The sequence below is a fragment of the Microtus ochrogaster genome, linkage group LG2 (genome assembly GCF_000317375.1).
Source record: "Microtus ochrogaster isolate Prairie Vole_2 linkage group LG2, MicOch1.0, whole genome shotgun sequence".
Taxonomy (NCBI): Eukaryota; Metazoa; Chordata; class Mammalia; order Rodentia; family Cricetidae; genus Microtus; species Microtus ochrogaster.
The window spans coordinates 41,642,449-41,663,550 of NC_022028.1; the positions used below are offsets into that span (position 1 = coordinate 41,642,449).

General features: G+C 46.9%; 1 protein-coding gene across 3 annotated transcripts in view; it reads left to right on the top strand.

Moving 5' to 3' along the window:
* Positions 1-5,041: 5,041 nt before the first annotated feature.
* Slc16a9 (solute carrier family 16 member 9) overlaps positions 5,042-21,102 on the top strand; it is a 38,447-nt gene continuing 22,386 nt past the window's right edge. For all 3 annotated transcript variants that reach the window (XR_003378102.1, XM_005360155.3, XM_013351149.2), the window contains exons 1-2: positions 5,042-5,271; positions 17,375-17,601. Coding sequence is in view for 2 of the 3 variants with exons in the window: in XM_005360155.3 (XP_005360212.1) it covers positions 17,406-17,601 (196 nt within the window). In the remaining variant the exon portion in view is untranslated. The remainder of the gene's footprint in view (positions 5,272-17,374; positions 17,602-21,102) is intronic.

A 21,102-nucleotide genomic window follows, 5' to 3' on the forward strand; every position in this document is an offset into this window, starting at 1 on the left:
GTGGTAGAGCACTTACCTAGATTTAGAAAAAAAATATCAGAAGAATTTCTACAATGTGGTGGGTCTTAGGGATAAAGATGAGAAAAGACTTTGATGTTTGTCATTGGGGGTAGAGATGTTGTTCACCTTTGGGTCTGGGTCCCTATCATTTCAGTTTCTCATCACAGTTACAGTATAGTTTAACATTACATCTCCCTCTGAGTTATATTTTTTCTCTTTAACTTTTCATCTCATAAGGTAGTGGCCACCATCTGAATTGTTCCACAAGAAGTTACAATGGTTACTTTTTTTTTAGTAATTCCCAGCAAATCTTTACTTCCTGAAACTCCAAAAGTCAAGTCTTTGAACTAGCCACAAGTGTGGGGCTGTCTGGACCCTGTCTGTGTATAGAGTACAGGCCATGTTCTCTCTCTCTCTCATAAAACTTGACACTTTGAGCTGAGAAAGTACTTGGAAATCTCTCAACATGTTATATAAGGCATGGAAGCCTGGTTCTGAGGGGGAGGCACATTTGAAGAACTTGGCACCACACTGTTGAGGAGAAAGATCCACTTCACTGGTCTAATGTTTATTTTTAAATAATATCCATCTACTCCGCCTGTATTTTCCCAAGAAGAAATTGGATCCTGTGGTACATTCGAGCCTAGCAGCTCGCCTCTGGGAGATGAGCGCTTTGCTCCGAGTCTGTTATCTAACAAAACTGTACTGTAGGGTTATGTCAGCTGAATGTATGCAGTCCATATGGGAAAGAGCCTTGACCCATCCTAGACACTTGAAGGGATTTTATCTTGCCTTCTTCAGTACACTTACTGTGTGCCAAGGAGTGGCTCCTGGAATGCTACATTAACTTCCCTGGGGAGACATGGACAAGCATTGGCTTACCCCAGATAAGGCACCAAAGGAATGGTTTGACTCAGGTCTAGTTTGGTGACCCAGTGAGCATTTGGGTTTACTTACATGGGGCATGGCTAAGTGGTTACTTACAGAATACACATAACCCCAGCACCATGGCATCACTGAGAAGTCTGGCTCCAGTGTGATGACTTCCCACGTCTGTAGAGATGGACATCCCTTCAGCTAACCTCTCCTCGGGACACACTAGCATTTCCCAACACCCACAGGCAGCTGGGACAGAACCACATGCAGCCTGGACAGAGTGACTGGGATTACAGAGGAGGATCTAATGGCCTCCTCTCATCCCTCTTTTATGAGGGGACATCAACAGGTCCAGTCTTGAGGGCCTCTTGCCCATGAGCACAGCTTCTCTAAGTGGCGATGGCTACGCTTACAGGGCAGCGTCTTACTCCGTGAGGTAAGCCATGAGTGTGCGTAACATGTGAGCATGGAGGTCACATGTTATATATCGCTGCATGGTCTGTTTGTTTGTTGGCTCCTGTCTTTGCCACTTTGATGCCCTCTAACTCAGAGAAGTTCATTCTACTTTCTGCTGCCTTATTTTCTGTATCGGTTTCTGTGTTCATGTCTCTGTAACCAGAATACAAACAAAAACAATTGCTCAAAGTTGCAGAGAGATTTTAGCCCATCGCTGAAGGCAGGCAGGCAGGGTGGGGTGGCTCCATCAGTGGCGGGAGAAACATCAGGTAGGGGTTTGTTCATACGGCAGCAGACAAGAAGAGATGGCCAGCTGGAACTAGGGACTAGTGTAACCTCAAGGTCTCCTCCGTAGGGTTGGAGAAATGGCTCAGAGGTGAAGGGCATGTGTGGCTCTTGCAAAGGCTCCTGGTTCAGGTCCCAGCACCCATCCTCAAACCATCTGTAACTCCAGCTCCAGAAAACTTGATGTCTTTCTCTGGCCTACATGGCACCTGCATGTTCATACAGGCATGCATGTATATGTGTGCACACACGCATACACACACACACACACATAAAAATAAAATTTATTTTTTGAAAGAAGACCCACCCCTACTATAGGCGGAGTTTTCTGTCTAGACCACCAGTCAGCTCTGTCCCACCAACCACTTCTCATATAACCACACAGAGACTTATTAGTAATTATAAATGCTTGGCCGATAGTAGGCTTATTACTAACTAGCTCTTACAACTTAAATTAACCCTTATGTCTTATCTACCCTCTGCCACATGGTGGTACCTCTTTCATTCAGCATGGCATGTTTATCTCCTGCTTCTTCTGCATCTCTATGGTGACTCCCCAGACTTCACCCTTCTCCTTCCCAGTGTCCTCTTAGTCTGGCTCTCCTGCCCAATCTCTTTCTGCCCACCTATAGGCCAGTCAGTCCCTTATTAACCAATGAGAGCTGTGTGCTTTGGACTAAAGTTACTGAGGAGTGAGTCCTTTTGATTGGGTTTGAAATGATTCACTGCGAGACCTTTGCCAGCAGGGCGAGTGGTGGACCAGGGTGATTCCCATGCTGGCCCAATGTGTCCTCCCCACCCACAGACACTTTCCTGTCCATTTGGTTTCTGCTTCTTCACTGAGATGAGAACCAAGAAGGAGGTTAACGTTCCCATCCTATTCTCCCAAAAGTGGGGCACAAAGCCCTCTTCCTAAACGTTTGATGGGGATAGGAACCCTAGGCAAAGAATAAACCCTTCAGTTTGGGGCATCACCTTATGCTGGAATGCCTTTCAACACTCTGCTTCCAATTTCTTTTCTTGCCAAGGCAGGCCCTTTTAGATCCAGCTTCTTTACTGGCCTGCCATTTTCTCTCCCTCTGACTGGTTAAAATGGCATTGACCTCTGGGCCCAGAGCCCCAGCTTTGTCTGCAGGCCCTGGCACTTCCTGTTCCTGGGAGGGAAAACACGGAGGTATGAAGACATGGTTTTAGTTTCCTTTCCACCAGTCTCTCTGTGCTTTCAGAGGCAGTGTTGTGGGGGAGGGGTTCCTTGGGCTTCTCTGGGTCAAGTTCTATTTGTAGATACAAGGCAGGGATGACCTGGATCACTGGGTTCTCTTGCTGGCCTCAGTGTTCCACCAGAGTGTGACTGAACAGAGAACCTCAAGCGACAGGGACAGCTTTCACATTGAATCCTGGTGGCATGCCCTTTACCCCCAGAGCTGGCCTCCAAAGCACTAAAGCGGCCTTCTAGCCACTTCAGCCATTCAGCAAGCCAGGCCTTGCAACTGTTTTGAGTCTAGCCCATTAGGGTCCAGCTTCATGCTAAAGCAGAAACCTTACCTTTGGGTAAGGAAACTCTTTCAGCCTGCATGGAAAAGTATGGACTAACCTGGGTAGACACGGAGGGCCCGCCTGCTTATTCCTGTAAGCAACATTTGATGCCGGAGGGAACAGACTGGGCCTCAGCTATTCACATACCTGAGGATGCAAACATCCTTTTTCCTAGGTAGGGTTTCCCAAGTGCAGTTTCACAGACGGTGATTGGTCAACAGTTGAGATCATAGATCTGTACTCTGATGGCTAGGGTCTGTGCGAACCAAGGAAAGCAATCCAATACACCTATTATTGAAGCAGGGAGGGGAAATTTTCATAGGTTATCAGGCAGCTGGAAATACCGTTGAGTGAACGTAAGGCATCCCAAAGGAGACCGCAGTACAGGGTAAACACTGAGCCTCGCTCTTCTTCTTCCCAAGTACGTTTATATGACGTTGACAGTATGGTCTCCATTCTTTTTCCTTTCACTTTTTTTTTTTTGGTACTACCCCCTCCTATTGTCATCACTGTGTTGTGGCTTTTTAATCGGTAGTGTTTATTCTTGACAAGCTTGTCATAGCCCAGGCTGGCCTAACACTCACTGAACTCCTGGAGATTGGCCTTTTGCATTGGGTATGGGTGTGAGTCACCATGCTGGACTGTTGTTGCTATGAGATATTTCCCCTAGTTTTCTTCTATTTAGAGATATTCGTGTGTGTGTGTGTGTGTGTGTGTGTGTGTGTGTGTGTGTGTTAAGAACAATCCACCTTGGTTTTGAAATCAGGGTCTCTGTGTGAGACGGGGGCTTTCTGATTAGGTTTTAGGCTCAGCCTCTCCAGGGCTGTGGTTACAATAGCTTATTTGTAGGCTTATTTATAATAGGGTGCTGGGGATGGCAAGCTCTCTCCAGGCTCAGGCATGTTTTTGATGGGACTTCCCCATAACCTGAATTAGAAAGGGGCGAAGGGCTACAGCCAACCATCTTCTCATGGTGGTAGGTGTGGTCAGGTCCCCTACCTTTTCTGAATTCTCAACTCTTGCACACTCCACGAAGCAGGCAAGATTCTGAGAATCTCACACTGATATTATAGATAAGGAGATAAGCTGGAAAAGTCCAGGCAACTTAGCTGAAACGTACTTAGCGGTTGGTAGTCCTTGTATAAGTTAGAGCTCAGGCTTTGCCAGGTGTAAAGGGAATGAATTCTCTAGCTGTTAGATAGACTTGTCCTCTTAAGAATCCCAACAGACAAACTGTGCACGCATGGGGCAGAGGGCGAGCACACGCCACTGGCATATCCCTGGAGCGAATAGTGTCCGCGCGTTTCTTAGCCATTGGAGGTCCGGGATTGTCTGCAGTGGGCGTCTGTGACAGTGCGGAGTGCAGTGCCTGGTAGCTCCGGTGCCGGTTGTCCTGTACTACAAGTTAGAGTTCGCCTGGTACAAATGCAGGACACCTGACCATCCTCATACAGTTTCTCTGTCTTCGTCCTGCCGGGCGCCCTCCTTTCCCGCGGAGCTGTCACAAAGGAAAGCCCTTGGCGTCCTTACTTTCCACTGCCACAGAGTACCGACTTTACAAAGTTTTAGGGCTCGTTCCTCTGGGATCACTGCCCACCAGTATAACTCCGGCCAGGAGGCTCTCAAGTGGCCCCGGGAAGTCAGGGAGAGCAAGCGACCCTTATGTTCATGTTCAGACCCGGGCTACTCGCAAATGCACACGATGCTCTGCGGGGATACATGGGGATCCTTGGGTGGGGGTGTCCAGGGGACTCGGGTCCCGTCCTCCCGCCTCCTAGCGTGGCCTGAAGCCACCGGAGTAGACGCAGCGCCCCTACAGCCAGCTTTTCCGCCTCCATCTCCTCCTCCTCCTCCACCTCCTCTTCCTTCCCCCAGCGGGCGTGCAGTCTCAACCGGTTTAGACTGGACAGGGTGCCTCGGCAAAGGAGAGCGGCGAGTGGGACCACCCCGGGAGTGACTTCCCGGGGTGGGGGCTGGAAGGTGGAGCCGGCGGGGAGGGTTGCAATCCCTGTGTCCCTGGGGCTGAGGGCGGCGGCGGTGGATCGTGCGCGGAGGGACCGGTCGCCCAGCGCACGGCCGGGATCAGCAACCGCGGCCCCAGCCGAGCCCGGGACTCAGGCAAAGGCCCTAGAAGCCGGGGAGGTCCCGGTAGGAGCAAATATGTTACTCAGCAAACTGCAGCGAGAGAAGGCGGCGCTGTCACCGCGGGTGCACAGCTGGCGGCCGGCTTCTGGTCCGGCTGTCTGCCCCGGACTGAGAGTGCCCTGAGAACGCTGCAGCGTGCTCTGCACCCCTCCCCTTTAAAAAGATCAAAAAAAAGAAAGAAAGAAAGAAAAAAGAGTGCTTGCCTTTGCATAACACTTCCAGGAATCTGAGAACTGCATTTTGCGTGGAGTAGTGGAGTAGGGGGGCAAGGGGGATGAGATCTGGGAGATATGCGGGAACCCCCTGCCATGAGTCTGCCGGGATACCTTCTGCAGGTGTTGGTGGCAGTTCAGAAAGAGGCATACAACCCAGGTGGGTCCTCACTCCTCACTTGCCAAAAGGCAGCTCCAGTAGAGGTGGGCTCAGGTGCTGGGGGGAATCCAGTTGGGGCTCAGAGTGCGTCTAACTGTAAGGACAGCAGCGCGTGGTGCGGGTGGGTCCTGCTGGGCGCCAGACAGTGTAGCACCCGGGCTGCGCTCCAGAGTGCAGGAGCCTAGCTGCCAGGCAGCTCCTCAGCCACCTGGAAGTTCAAAGGAACAAAACTTGGAAGGATTTTGGTGCTCACGCCTCGGCTCTGGTTCGCCTAGGTAACCTGCTTTGGTTTTAGCAGTGAATCGAGGCATTGGAGAGGGCAGCAAGCCGTTGAACTTGACCATCAAAGTCAGGATAAAACCTCTTTCTTGGGGATGGCAGGTGTATGCAGCACAAACAATTCGGAATGTTTAGGCAGCGTTTATGATACATGGCCAAAGAACAGAGTTCTTGGGTAAGTGGAGAGACACGCAGCCTTCCCGTCTCCAAGGAAGTGTCTACGGGAAGGGGGAAGGGCAAGGGTGTGATAAGGTGCTGTGGAATGGCAAGCAACCTTCACATCTGTAAGGAAGGGTCTATGGGAACGGCAAGTGTGTAATAAAGTGGTAAAGAAGACATTAGGAACTCTTGACTGGCTTCTTAATGTTTTCGTTGCTGCTCTACAATACTAGCTATGACAGTGGGCAGTGGCTAGTGTCTGAATGTCAGAAAAGGTGTCCTTGGCTTCAGATAGACCTGGACACTGTCTAAACCAGGGGTTCTCAATGGTCCTAATGCTGTGACCCTTTAACACAGTTCCTCCTTGTTGTAGTGACCCCCTCCTTACCTTATAAAATAATTTCGTTGCTACTTTGTAACTGTTGTTTTGCTACTGTTATGAATCATAATGGAAATATCTGATATACAGGATGTCTGATGTGTGACCCCTGTGAAAGGGTCATTCAGCACCCCCAGGGGTTTTGATCCACAGGTTGAAAACTACTGGAATAGACCAAGAGGCTGATGTTTAGACAGATGAGATCGGATTTCTCATTTGTATTTCATCCCCTCTTTTGAACCCTCAATTTTTTGTGGTCTTTTTCTACATTGAAATGTCCCCCAATGTTTACTGAGAGACTATAGTTGTGTGGAGAATTTGTGGGGGCCGCAGTGATAGGAATCAATGTTTTGCTTGAGGGATTGCAGCTTTCTGGAAAAGACTCCCCTAGCAATAAGTATCTCAGTTTTAATTAAACATTGTAAAGGAAGAAAAGCAGGTATTCTAAGCCAGCTAGTGCCTATGTTTAGTTTTTCAGTAGACACTAAATGATTTTTGTGGACGGAAGAGTTAAGCTATAATTTATTATTGAGTCTAAAATTTAAAATAGAAGGCATGCCCTCTGTTGAGTCTGGTAGCATAGACAGCATTCTTCCATGTATGTGTCCTGTGAGATGGCCCAGAAGGAGGAGTTCAAGGACAGACGTACCAACAGTGTACTAATATTGAATAGTAAGAAAAGCGGTTCATCTGGGGTTGTGAGTGGAAGAGTTCTGTGGTGGGGGCAGGCTCTTCATTGAGACTGGAGTGAGAAGAGGATCTTCCTGGTGGGAAGGAGTCCCCACTGAACCAGAGCCTAGCACACATAGGGGCTGGTCGGCTGCGTGAATAGGAACCACAGCCTCTGGAAGCAGCTGGACCCTGGAATTTATACTAGATGATGCTGGGAGGTGGATGGGGCCAAACACCATACCCGAGGCCAAGACATTGAAGTGTGGCTGAATATTGCCCTTAGGACTGGCCCCAACAATCTGGGTCCTTGCCTAAGTTTGTGTCTTTTAGTTTGATTTTGTGAGTTACTGCTACCCTAAGCAAATGACTCAAATCTCAGTGTCTGCTTCCCATCCACGTGACTGGTGGGGAGAGCGAAGAAACAGCTAGTGTGGTTGACTCCAACAACAATGCACCTTCAGCTGTGCTTTTCCCTGGACCTGTGTTTTATGACGTCATGGTGGAGTTGTGCTCAGCAGGAACCTATCTTTAACTTCTGGGCCGGTGGGGTAAGAGCAGTTTCTCTCGGCTTCCCTTGTTTGTAATGCTAGTAACCATGAACGCTTCTGAAGCCCGCAGTCAAGAGAGCCACACCGTTTTTTGCACTGTTTTGATTTTAGACTGAGAATTTTGATAGGTCAATCTTGGGACTGGAGAGATGGCTCGGGAGTTAGCATGTGCTCCCCTTGCACAGGACCCACGTTCAGTTTCCGGCCCCCACGTCAGGTGGCGCACAACTGCCTGTGACTCCACCTCCAAAGGGACAGATAGAACTCTCTGACCTCCATGGGTACCCCCAGTCATGCATGCAGACACACACATATACACAATGGAAAACAGTATCAAAAAGAAGAAACTAGTCAATCAAACGTATGAACCTGATTTGCCACCTTCAGAGCCTCTCCCTTGACTTATTGCATTGCATGGTTGGCATAGTCATAAATATTGACTTTTATTATTAATACTGTTAAGTGCTGGGCCTGGGTCCTGGAGTCGCCTCTCAGCATTCCCACGCCCGTCGTTCTGACTGATGTCATTCTATACATCCACTTACATATTTCAGTGTCCTTGTTCCCTTTAAACCTGTCACACGGAAGTAGGCATGGTGACTGACACCTCTCATACCAGTATTTGGGAGATGAGGCAGGAGGATTGCACATTGGAGGCCAGCCTGGCTGTGCAGGGAAAACCTCACCTAAGCAAACCAACAAACTCTGTTATATGACGTGCTTTAAAAGAAATTCTTAAGCTTGAGCAGAAGCAGGATAAGAAAAACTGTTAGCAGACTTGGTGACCTCAGATATGAAGGTGAGAACAGCCTGAGGCTCCGAGGAACCCTGGGTCTCCACCACTGTCATTGTTCCCATGAGTCTCCCAGTTTCTCTCTCTTAGGTCTCCTGTGCTATTTGGCCATTTATGGTGGTGGTGGGGGGGAACTATAGGACAGCAGATTGCTTTAGATTCATTCAGATAATTCGCACTTACAATAGCTAGAGGATGGTTTAGGTAACTAGTGCACAGTGTCGAGCTCTCAAAAGGACTGTGTTCCAAGGAGAAGGCAAACATCATGCCGGCGAACCCTATCAGCAGATACCGAGGCCTGCGTGACTTAGCTTTTCTCATCACAGTGACGGCCTTTTGGTGGACTGGGGAAAGGAGGAGGATTTGTTCTGGTGCACAGGTTAGGGTCACCATCAAACGGAGCTCCCAGAGATCAGATTGGATTCTAAGTAATGACGAGTAAGTTGTATAAAACTATGAAACAGAAGGGTCACGTCAGCGACTTTAGTGTCTTCGTCACGGATCACTTCACCAGGATACTCCCGGGCCAAGCTTTTGGCTGGGTGGCATGAAATAGCTGTAGCCAAATGCTGGAAGCACAAAGCACGTGGTGCGGGCAGGGCGCATAGAGGTGACGTTGCCAACCTGTATCTATGGAAAAGCTGGGCGTGGTGGCGGGGTGTGTGTGTGTGTGTGTGTGTGTGTGTGTGTGTCATTCCTCTCTGAGATTCCTTGCTTGACCAGACTGCGTCAAGTTGGCAAGTCATGTGTGTGTGTGTGCGTGCTTATAAGCTTGATTCTGTTAAACCTTTTGACTCCAAATAGTTAACAGATCCTGTTTAATGTCTTCTCTGAAACTGGATAGGACTTAGAAGAGATGGCTTCTCATTGGCTTGGTGAGGAAGCCGATGGCCAGTGAGACAGGCACCGAGTGAATAAAGAAGGCCGGGGCTGTGCCAGGGGTATCAGGGCAGGCAAGGCGAGACACTAAGTACACTTAGCCCTCATCCAGACTCCGGGACTTATCAGAGAGTGGAAGAATCTGGAGAGATGTTCAGCCAACAAAGATCAAAGTCCGTCAGGTTCAACTAATGACTACATAAAAAACAAGGGCCCAACTGTAGTGACATTTCATTTGTCTTTTAATAAATAAAGCTCGCCTAAAGATCAGAGACTAAAACAGCCCCACTGGTCAGCCTTACAGACCAGGCAGTGGTGACCCACACCTTTAATCCCAGTAGCCACACTAGTTTGCCATAGAAACCATCCAGAAGTGGTGGAAGCCTTCAGTCCCAGCCCTAGAGAGGAATATAAGATGGGAGGAGCCAGCTCTCACACACAGACTCATTCTGAGGGTTCCAGGAGGCTGGATCGCCATTTTCAGACTGAGGTAAAGGTAAGAGCTAGTGGCTGGCTGTTTTGCTTTTCTGACCTTCAGGTTGAACCCTAATAACTGTCTCTGAGTTTTTATTAATCGTACTACACCCAACATTGGCAGAATTTCTGTTTTCTTTGGTGGGGGGACACTGAAATTCAGATTTTTAAGGGTAATCTTCCAGTACCGAAGCATTGGCAATTCATTCAAACTTGCCAAAAACCACAACAAAAGCGACCTCACTGAACAGGTCAAACAAAACAATCTCGGGACCAGATTTGGCCTTAACATCGACAATGTGTGATTCAGCGACCTTCGCCTGAATCCATGGCCTCTTCCTGCCTTGCTAGAATGGGTGACTCTGCTCCTTTGGTGGTGACCCGCGGCCTGCGTTAGGCTGCTATCCTGGTTTCCTCTCTTGTTGCTGCTGTAAAACACTGCCCGAAAGCAACTTAGAGAATGAAATGGTTTCCTCAGCTTCCATTTCCCGGTTGCAGTCCATCGCTGAGGGAAGTGAGGGCAGAACTCAAGCAGGAACTCGATGATGCAGAAACCATGGAGGAACGCAGCTTTGCTGGCCTGCTGGCAGGAGCTTTCTTATACAGCCCAGAACCACCTTTGCACAATCACCAATCAAGCAAATACCCCCACAGACATGCCCACAGGCCAGTTTGATCTGCCTCATTCCTCTCTGAGATTCCTTGCTTGACCAGACTGCGTCAAGTTGGCAAGTCATGGTAACAGATCAGTAGGTTCAACGGAGGACGTCTACCAAGCCTTGAAGGTCAAAGGGCATTCTTCGCTCATGACCCCACGGTTGATCATGTCACAGAGTTCAGTAGCTAATGATGGCTGTTAAAGGATTCATTCCAGCGACGCTTAGTGTGGCTGAGTCCCCGGATCCAGAGGTGTTTCTCTGAACATTTTCCTTGGCTGTTCTTCCGTACTCCATCCCAGTGTGGCGTAGTAAACTGTCTTCCTCTTGGACAAGGTGTGTATTCAGAGGCCAGCTCATGGCGCTCAGAACTCTCCATTGTCTTCAGCCTGCGTGATTTGCCCAGACACTCTCTTCCTCCTGCTTTTCAAATAGGATTTTACTGTGTAGCTCTAGCTGGCCTGGGACTCAAAGGGACCTGCCTACCCCTTCCTCCCAAGTTCTAGGATTAAAGGTGTGCCTTCATGATGCCCCCTTCTTAAACAGAACAATCTGCTAATCTCCTTGAATTTTGATCAAACGAGTTAAGTTCAGGATTTTGCTCTTGTAAGTTGGATCATAAAAGCAGTTTAGATTGTTTTATAGTGCATTTACCCAGCTCCAAAAAGCGAAAGGAAAACAAAGTTATAGGCTTAACGATTCCAGGGGAAATTGTACAATGAACGTCTTTAACTGAACTGGATTTTTTAATATTTAGTTTTTGTATGTTTGTATACGTGTGTGTATGTATGTACTTTTGAGGCAGAGTCTCACTACGTAGCCGCGGCTAGCCTATCTATTCGTAGACTAGGCTGGCTTCAAACTCACAGAGCTCCACACATCTCTGCCTCCCAAGTGCTGGGATTAAAGGCTTGTGCTTCCACACGAAGCTACATTGGGTTTTCAGAGATGGATTTTGGGATTTTCCAGGCTTGTGTGTTGTACTCCTTGCTTCATGTCAATGAACTATGTTATAAACAAGCGGGCCTGGCTGTAGCTTGACCGTCAGAGCTGTCGTTGACAAAGAGAAGAACACGTTTGAACAAACAAAATGAGAACGGTGCATTCGGAGAGGCCGTGGAGCTTATGTGCCTGAGCTGGCCCCGAGAGGGTTCCCAGGGGGCTTGACCTGACAGTTCAGAGCCGCGGTGTGTTCTTGGTCTGGGCCCATACACTGACAAGTCAACCCTGTCTTGTACACTAATGACTATAGCGGGCATCTCCAAATGTTTGACTTTTATTTAAAAAAAAAAAAAAAAGAAAGAAACTAGCTACAGCCTTTTAGAATTTATTGGAATCTTTTTGTTTTGTTTTTGAAACAGGGTTTCTCTGTAGCTTTGGAGCCTGTCTAGAACCTCTCTGTAGACCAGGCTGGCCTTGGACTCACAGAGATCTGCCTGCCTCTGCCTCCTGAGTGCTGGCATTAAAGACATGTGCCACCACTGACTGGTTTGAATATTATTATTATTATTATTGTTATTTTGGGGTTTTTTTTTTTGAGACAGGGTTTCTCTGTAACTTTGGAGCCTGTCCTGGAACTAGGTCTTGTAGACCAGGCTGTCCTTGAACTCACAGAGATCCGCTTGCCTCTGCCTCCCGAGTGCTGGGATTAAAGACGTGCGCCACTACTGCCTGGCTGAACTTTATTTTTAACTGACATAGTATTTGTACGTATTGTGGAGTACGGAGTCATGGTTCGGTACACATGTGCAGAGTGCAGCAGTCATATCAGGGTAATTAGCAATTCCTAGTGTTTCAAATATTTATCATTTTATGTCTGTTCCAGTTATTGTAGAATATGTAGTGAAATGGTCCTAACTGAAGTTACCTTACAATGCTAAGGAACATTAGGATGAATCCTGCTTTAACTGGATTTTGGTAGCTATTTTCAAGCCCCGTCTCCCTTCCTGTCACTTCTGGTGCTAGCTCCTGGTGTCCTCTGTCCTACAGGATACTCTGAGGCAACAAACTACCTTAGCTGCCACCTGTGAATGAGTACTTCAGTATTTGTCTCTGAGGGCCTGACTTCCCTTTGCAAAATGTCCATTTTCATCTACAGTGCTGCGGTTCACAGGGTTTTACTCTGTTTTTGTCGGAGAATGGATGTTTACATATGACTCAGGTAATGATAGTCTAGATAGGTAGATAGATAGATAGATAGATAGTCGCGAGTCGTATTATCTGATATTATAAAGATGTAGGTTCAAGCCTTCCTTCTTCCCTCCCTCCTTCCCTCCTCCTCCCTTTCTTCTTCCCTCCCTCCTTCCCTCCTCCTCCCTTCCTTCCTTCTCCCAACAGTCTTACTGTATAGCCCTGTCTGGCCTGGAAATTGCTGTGCAGAACCAAGCTGGTCTTGAACTTGAACTCACAGAGATCTACTTACCTGCACCACCATCTGTGATTCTTAGGTGAAGTTACGGTTGGTGTGTCAGAGACTGTGCCTTCTTCTGCAGCTTCCTAAAGTCAGTCGCTTTGGCTGTGGTCACTATTTCTACAAGAATTTATTTTCTCATTTCTCCTTGAAAGTCTGGAGGGGCTGTTTGATCAAGATTTTCAGGGTGTGGATAAGGGGCAGACCTAAAGCAACAGCCTGGCCTGGCTTTTGTGGGTGGGTGATGGGAGTGGGGTGTTCTGTGACCTAAATTCTTAACGTCCTCCCTTTATCTAGAAGAAACATGGTTTATCATACTTGGATTCTAGCATGCCCGGCAAGGCTGAGGCAAGAGGGGCATGCTTTCTAGGCTAGCCTGTGCTATACAGGAAAACTTGTCTCTGAAAACCCCCAATAACATCAAAATTTGGATTTCTAAAATAATGGATTTAGAAGTGTTAGGCACGGGGCCTTTGGGAAGAGACCAGATCCTGAGATGTGGGGAACCACAGAGTTCCACCCCCACCCTTCCCATACTGTGTGGGGACTCAATAAGAAGGCAGTTTTCTCTTGAGCAGAAAGTGACGCTCACACATAGAAGAGCGGGCTTTGAACGTGGCCTCCTGGTCCTCAGGAACTGTATGATAAACTTCTATTGTTCATAAACCACACAGTTTATAGGACTTTGTTACAGCTTCCTGGATGACTAAGCCAGGGTGGAGGGACTGACCCTAGCCCTACTCCCTCTGGTTGCCCAAAGCCTCCTCCTGCCCTCTTCCTTCCCTTCCAGTGGCCTTCCTCATTGAGGGAGCCGTGGGACAGTTGACCAGAGTGTGTTCTTCTATTCCTCAGGACAGTGGCTCTTGCTTCCAGCTGCACAGTATTAGAATCCCCCAGGAAGTTAATCGGAAGCGGAAGCGGCGGGCTTGCCAGTAGAGAAGTCTGTAGTGAGGGCTGGCGTTGGTGTGTGTAGAGAGCTTGCCAGATGAATTTCTCAGGGTCAGAACCGACACGCTCTTGACTCACTAAGGCACTGAGACCCGGAACTAGAAACTCAAAAAGGAGCCGCGTCCTAATACTGGTTGAAGATTCCTTACCGAAAATGCTCTAAAAATCAGAAGTGTTGGAGATTTGCTTTTAGAGTTTTGGATTGTTTTTCTTTTGGGGGAATATTTCTGGGGATTTAACCCACAATCTCACCTATGTTGGCCCGACAAGCTACCGTATGTGGTAGCTCCTGCCCTGGAATATTTATATACACAAAATGAGATCTGTTGGAGATGAAACCCCAGTTTAATGATATAATTAATATATGTTTTATGTGGACTTTATGCCTGTAGCTCAGAGGATAGAGTGTTTGCCTGGCTGTGATCAATTCCGTCATATAAATACACTAGGAGTGGTGGCCCCCATCTATGATCACAACACTGGGGGCATGGGACAAGAGGACCAGAAGTACAAGTTGTCAGATGGGTGGTGGTGGTACACGCCATTAATCCCAGCACTCCAGAGGCAGAGGCAGGCGAATCTCTGGGAGTTCAAGGCCAACCTGGTCTACAAGAGCATGCTTCAGGACAGGCTCCAAAGCTATAGAGAAACTCTCTCTCTCTCTCTCTCTCTCTCTCTCTCTCTCTCTCTCTCTCACACACACACACACACACACCAAGTGCAAGTCATCCTCAAACAGGGATTGGGGGGGCAGCCTGGACTATTATCTGAGGCCTTGTTTTAAAACAAACAAAAATTGTTTTATCAAAGTATCGTTTGCAATAGCAAAAGCAAGCAATCAGAAGAGACTGTCAATGAGCTTAGGCAAATGGAGCCAGCTGGAGTGGACATTCATTGAAGAAAAACATTTTACATAGCAGTTGTATTAAGTTATATTTCACATACCACACCAGTCAGCTACGTAAAATTTGCCTTTTGGTGATATTTAGCATGTTGTGATTAGAGTAGTCATCTCCACCATCAACTCTCGAACGTTTTCACACCAGAGACGTCTCAAAGCCTATCATAGTCCCAGCAAATTCCTCTCCAAAGCCTCAGTGTCCTTGGTCGGGAAGCCAGGTCTCCCGTGAGTGGTCCCGTTGCTCCTTATGCCTAAGCCACCCTCTCATGAATCCCACTTTTAAAGCCAGCCCCGCGCATACAAGAAGCCTTCTGCCTCAGCTCCTGCTTTGGCTGCCTTCACTTCCGCTCCGTCCTTGACCATGAAAACTTCCCGGTCAAGTCCCCGTGGCTAGCTTAATAGGCACTTCCCTTTTCCAAGATTTGCAGTCCTAATCACTTCCTGTGAGAAATGACGCTACTTGCCCTCTGTGTTGAAATATCACCCGGGCACGGCCCATGGCAAGGTGGGACAAAGGTTGTCTCTGAAGGAAGGAATTGCTTAGGTTTTTGAGGAACACAGTGTTCACCTTTACCTTCCAGAAAAGTCTAGTTTTTCCCCATGATCTGTCTCTGCCTGTCAGCCTGTGCTTTCCTAGAGAGTGATAATTTTTTTTAATGCAGTCGGCTCTCAATTGTCTTTTCAGAGCCTGTCCATCCTATTAGGTGTTTGATTGCTCCTGCTTTACAGCGTCTAATTTGGGGAATTAAAACCATGTTTTCCTTAAAGGGGATTCTGAACAGGAATTGTGTTTGCCACAGAAGCAAACGAGCCATAGTTGGATCCCAGCACCCACATAATATCCCAGGCTTCATAGCACATGCCTGTAATAACATGACTGGGGTGGGGGGTGGGGGCAACAAGTGACCCTGTGGGACTTACCAGCCAGCGTAGCCTTAGTGATAAGTTCAAGGTCAGTGGAAGACCGCATTCAGAAAATCAGTTAGGGGCTAGCAACAAGGCACAGCAGGTGAAGGTGCTTGCCAAGCCTGGTGACCTGAGTTCAAGCGCCGGAACACACGTTGGGAGGAAGAAACTTATTTCCCCAGGTAGTCTTATACTAGTTACATGTGTACTGTGGCATGCGTGTGGGCACACACGGAGACACAAATAGAAAAAAAAAAGTAATAAAATAAAAACAGAAGCCATAGACATAAAAGAGATTGAATAGCTAGGATTTTTTTTTCCAGTTTTGAGCCATTGCAATTTTGTTTTTTCTAGTCTGCACAGAAATGAGTGCAGGAGTAAGCAGTAGCCATATGGTGAGCTACTGTACACTGGTTAAAAAATAATAAATAAAAATGGAGACTAGAATTTTGTGAAACCTTAAAGGATGCTCAATGAGTGAAACAAATGTCCAAATGCTGATTTTTATCAGAAGAACAAAATAAAAGAATGCTTGCTTGGTTTTGCTTACTCGTCTGTGAGGTAGCCCTGGGAGGATACTCAGATTGCGAAAGGCTGGGATGTGCCATCAGCTCCCCTCCAGACTCCAGGAGCTAAAGCACCCTTGCTCCAGCTGCTGGAATCATAGCTGGCAAAAAGGTCTTCAGCTGACAGCCCTTGGGGACAAGAATTCCTCACCCGGGCTCACCACAACTTCCTATGGTGATCATGGGTGGGCAGGGTTGATGGTGTGAAGGCCAGTCCCAGGACTGGATTGAAAACATTTCCCAAGTGCCCAGGCCTCTTGCTTCTTAAAAATCCCATTGTATTGATTCATTGTGGGGCGTGGGCATGCTCAGAGCACAGTGTGTGTTAGAGGGCAAACCATAACTTAAGCTGTCTTCTTTCCTTTCCATCTTGTGGGTTTCAGGGAGATTGTATTTAGGGAGATGGCTCAGCAGGTTAGGGCCCCTGCCTCCAAGCCTGGTGACCTGATTCAATCCTTTTCCCTTTAACCTCTCTCTTCCTCCCTCTGCTTTGTTCCCCTGCGTAGGTTCTGACCCAAGAACATCCTAATTAAGTCTCTTTCTTTCTAACGCTCCACTTCCTGGAGAGTCTCAGAAATAAAAGTGAGGAGGCTAAAATCGGTGGTTTTCTGGGAAAAGAAGGGAGCCTGGTTAAGGAGGTCAAGGATAGGAAAGATAGTTCACAATCAGCCTTTTTATAATTAAAAGACATGTACCAGTGAGCATGAAATTTTATAAGTTATAAATGAAAATGTAAACTTGATATGGCAGCCATATTTTATAATCATCCACGTATATGTTTAGGTAGTCTTTTTTTTAATTAAGGAAAAGATACTTAATTTTTATCTATATTAAGAATTTATTTTACTTTTAATTATTTGTGTGTGTGTGTATGCGTGCACATGTGTGTGTGTGAGTGCAGTACCTACAGAGTCCAGAAGAGGGTGTTAGAGTTCCTAAAGCTGTAAAAGTTATCAGTAGTTGTGAGCTACTCAACATGGGTTCTAGGAAACAAACTCCGGTTTTCTACAAGAACAGCCAGTGTTCTTAACTATTGGTCCATCTCATCCTCCATCCCAGGAAGAAGTATTTTAATCCCAAACCCTGTGCTGGTCACATTCTAAATGTTCTTTTTCTGTTTTTTTTTTTTTTCAGTACCTACAGAGAAGCACCGCGTTGACTCGCCATGGAGTTTCCGAAGTCACCTGATGGCGGGTGGGGCTGGGTGATTGTGGCCGTCTCCTTCTTCACTCAGTTCCTCTGTTACGGATCCCCGTTGGCCGTCGGGGTCTTGTACATAGAGTGGTTAGATGCCTTCGGTGAAGGAAAAGGAAAAACAGCCTGGGTGGGATCCCTGGCGAGTGGAGTCGGCTTGCTTGCAAGTAAGTGGATCTGTTTGTGTGTTTTCTTACTCTTTAATCTTTTAGTTGCATTTGTCATATCATCAACATTGCACAGGGCACGGAGGGCTTTTCCACATTCGAAGCCTAACGTGTATTTCCCTGCTCGTCACCGTTGAGATGTAGCTGCTGTTCCTTGACTGTAATGAGTCTGTGTGAAAGTATGGAATTCCACAGGCCAACAATTCATCTTATGATCAGCTTCCTCGCCAAAGAGACAAGCGGCATGCCAGAGGATGGAAACGAAAAGGCGAAGCGCTAGAGAGATGGTTCTGTGGTTAAGAAGGCACACTGCTTTTGCTCCAGGAGATCAGACACTGCCTTCTGTCCTCTGTGGTACCCTCACACGCAGGTGAACACACACACAGAGATGGAGGGAAGGAGAGACAGAGAGACACGCATATACAGATAACGAAATGAAATAAAATCTTAAGAAACAAAAAGTTGTGCTGCAAACATAGGTTTCCTGCCTCTAAAGAGGCTCACAAGGCATAGGGGCTGGAGAGACAGCTCAGATATAAAGTGCACATTGGGACATTGGGCACGAGGACGTCAGTTTGATCCCCAGTACTCCACAGGAAAGCTGGCTGCTTTAGCGCATACTTAAAATCCCAGGGCTGGCGAGGTAGAGACAAGTGGATCCCTGGGGTTCACTGACCAGCCAGCCTACTTAGCTTGGGTTAACTCTGGGTTCATTAGAGACTCTGTCTTGAAAAGTAGGGGAGACTTAACATCTAAGAACATGAGCAATAGTGTTGTCTTCCGACTTCCACATGCATACACACACACACACACACACACACACACACACGCACACGCACACACACACGGCTCACCATAACAAGGAGCACACATTGTCCCAGGGATCTAATAATTCAGAGGATGTATGCAGTGGGCTGGCATGGTCACGGTATGCAGGCGATCTCCGTGTCTTCCAAGCTCTGACTTGTCTGGGATTCCGCACTAGGTTCTGTTCAGGTGCCCATCAATTACAAGGCCTTCTCAGAAAAGTATCACACAGCAAGGGCAGTCGTATCTCCCGCGGTGATGTTCTTTAGGCTTTCCACAGGGCTTATGTGTAGATCTATTTTGGTAAACAGTAGTTTGCAGTGTAATGGTGATTTCCGTGCTTAAAGCAAACAGCGAAGATTTTTTTTTTTAAATTTATCTTTTTGACCATGAATATCATTTATCACTTCGGTGCCCGGAGTCACAATTTGAATTCTGCAGTAATTCTTAATGACTATCTCTCTACCTTATCTGGCATTATTTAAATACCAATGGACTGATGATACAGGCAGAGGTGGGTAAGTATCTCTGGAGCCCCTTCCTGTGTGCTAAGACAGGCGGAGATGGGATGGTACCCATGGAGTCTTCCTGTGTGCTATGAACTTACCGTGATTCCAGAAACAAAACCTAGTCTCGAAACTGGGAAGAAACTGGGAACATTGGGTGTGGTGGCTCATAAGGGGTGTTTAAGTTTTGAAATGGATTCATGAAAGTCTGCTTACAACAAGCCTGCATTAGTCATCCTTTTAAGATATGTCTGTCTCTTGGCTATTAAGGGGGTTGCTGTGGAAAAAAAAAAAAAAACCAATGGCATCCAGTTTTTAACACCAAAACAAGACGCATAGTCTTGGGGAGAACCCCGCAGTCTCCTCTGGCCTTCTCAGATAAAATAACTAAACACGATTAAACAAATGGAGAAAATTATGATGTTCCAAAATCAAGAGAAACAGGAAATTTGTCCAGGATTTGTTTGAAAACGTTTTTAAAAAATAAAGATTGCAAGGCTGGAGAGATAGCTCAGTGGTTGAGAGCACACACTGTTCTTATAGAGGACCCGGTCTGTTTAATAACCATATGAGGTGGCTCACCACTGCCTGGAATATTAGTTCCAGCGGAATCCAATGTCCTCTGGGCTCCTTTGACACCTGCACATACATAGGGCACACACATAAACATAGGCACGCACTCATACATGTGCAGTTATAAAATTAAAAGAAAGACTGCTTATAAAATTGTCAAAGCACAAGAGGCTAGTACATTCATAGAGAGATTTGAACACGTGGCCTTCTAGAAAACAACCTGGTGTGGATAGATCTTACAGAGTTTTCTTATATTTCGTCGTTTCTATTAGCAAATTTTTCAACCAGAACTGTAATTATCGGGGCTTGCAGAAAAGAATCAAAGGATAATTCCAACTATATTTCCCTTAGCATGTGGTAAGAGGGCCAGGCTTGTTCTGGAGTTGGTTCAGGAGGAAGAAGAGAGGGATGTGGAGTGTGTACATTGATGTAAAAGCTGAAGTTGACAGCAGCTGGGATGTGGAACGTGGACACTGGTGTAGAAGCTGAAGTTGGTCTCCCTAAAAACTGACCAGTAAAACCAGGCGGTGGTGATGCACGCCCTTAATCCCAGCACTCGGGAGGCAGAGGCAGGAGGATCTCTGTGAGTTTGAGGCCAGCCTGGTCTACAAGAGCTAGTTCCAGGACAGGCTCCAAAGCTACAAAGAAACCTTGTCTCGAAAAACAAAATAAGACATAAAAACAAAAACCAAAAAGCCAAAACTAACCTGTAGCTCCACAACATCTCTGTGTCCCTGGGTCAACATCTCCGTGTCCCTGGATGAATATCTCCAAGTTCCTAGGTCAACATCTCCAAGTTTCTAGGTCGACCACATTTGTCTCAATGTCCAGGACCAGCTATCTTCAATTTAAATAAGACTGTCTACAGAATTTATAAGCCCCAGAGAGATATGAAAACAGAGACTCCTTGCTTAAGAATTCCTAAGAATTTCATGGCAGTGACAGCCGATCATAGCCCTAGAAGCTGGGCCTTATCTAGTTTAAGAAGCCAGCTTGGCAATTCATCTTAATGTTTGCCCTTTGGAGCCATTAGGTTGCTTTGACACAGAATCAAGCCAGCCCTCTACCCACCCTTGAGCCACTCAAGAGCCCATTGCTGCCTCTTGCCCTACCTTAGGAGTCTAGTCCTTCAGGTCTAGGCTTCTGTGACGCTGAACCTGCCCTTCCAAGTCTCTTAAGATGTTTAGGAATGCCAAGAATTCTGGCTGTGTTTTGAATGCAGCAGTTGATAATCTGTGCGCCTGCTCACATCTTCCTAGAACAACACAGACAAGGAAGAGCACTCTAGGCTGGTCTTTTGGAAGAGTTAAGCTCCCGATCTAATAAGTATTAGCTATCTGATCTGATTTCTGATTTTTCTTTTAAATGATTGTATTTCTCAGGCATGAGCCCATTTAAAAATACACAGAGACCGTTGCAAACTTCATTTTGTACAGGCAAATTTTTGGCTGCCAACTCTGTCGTCTGTGTGGCACAAATTATCTTTCATGGGGCATCCAGGAAATGCCAAGAGTATCGGGAAATCACTTGGGCAGCGTGAACTCATTTTCTTACACAGCTCTCTAACCTGCTGATGCTCTCAAGAACATCAATAACAAATTATCTCATTGATCTC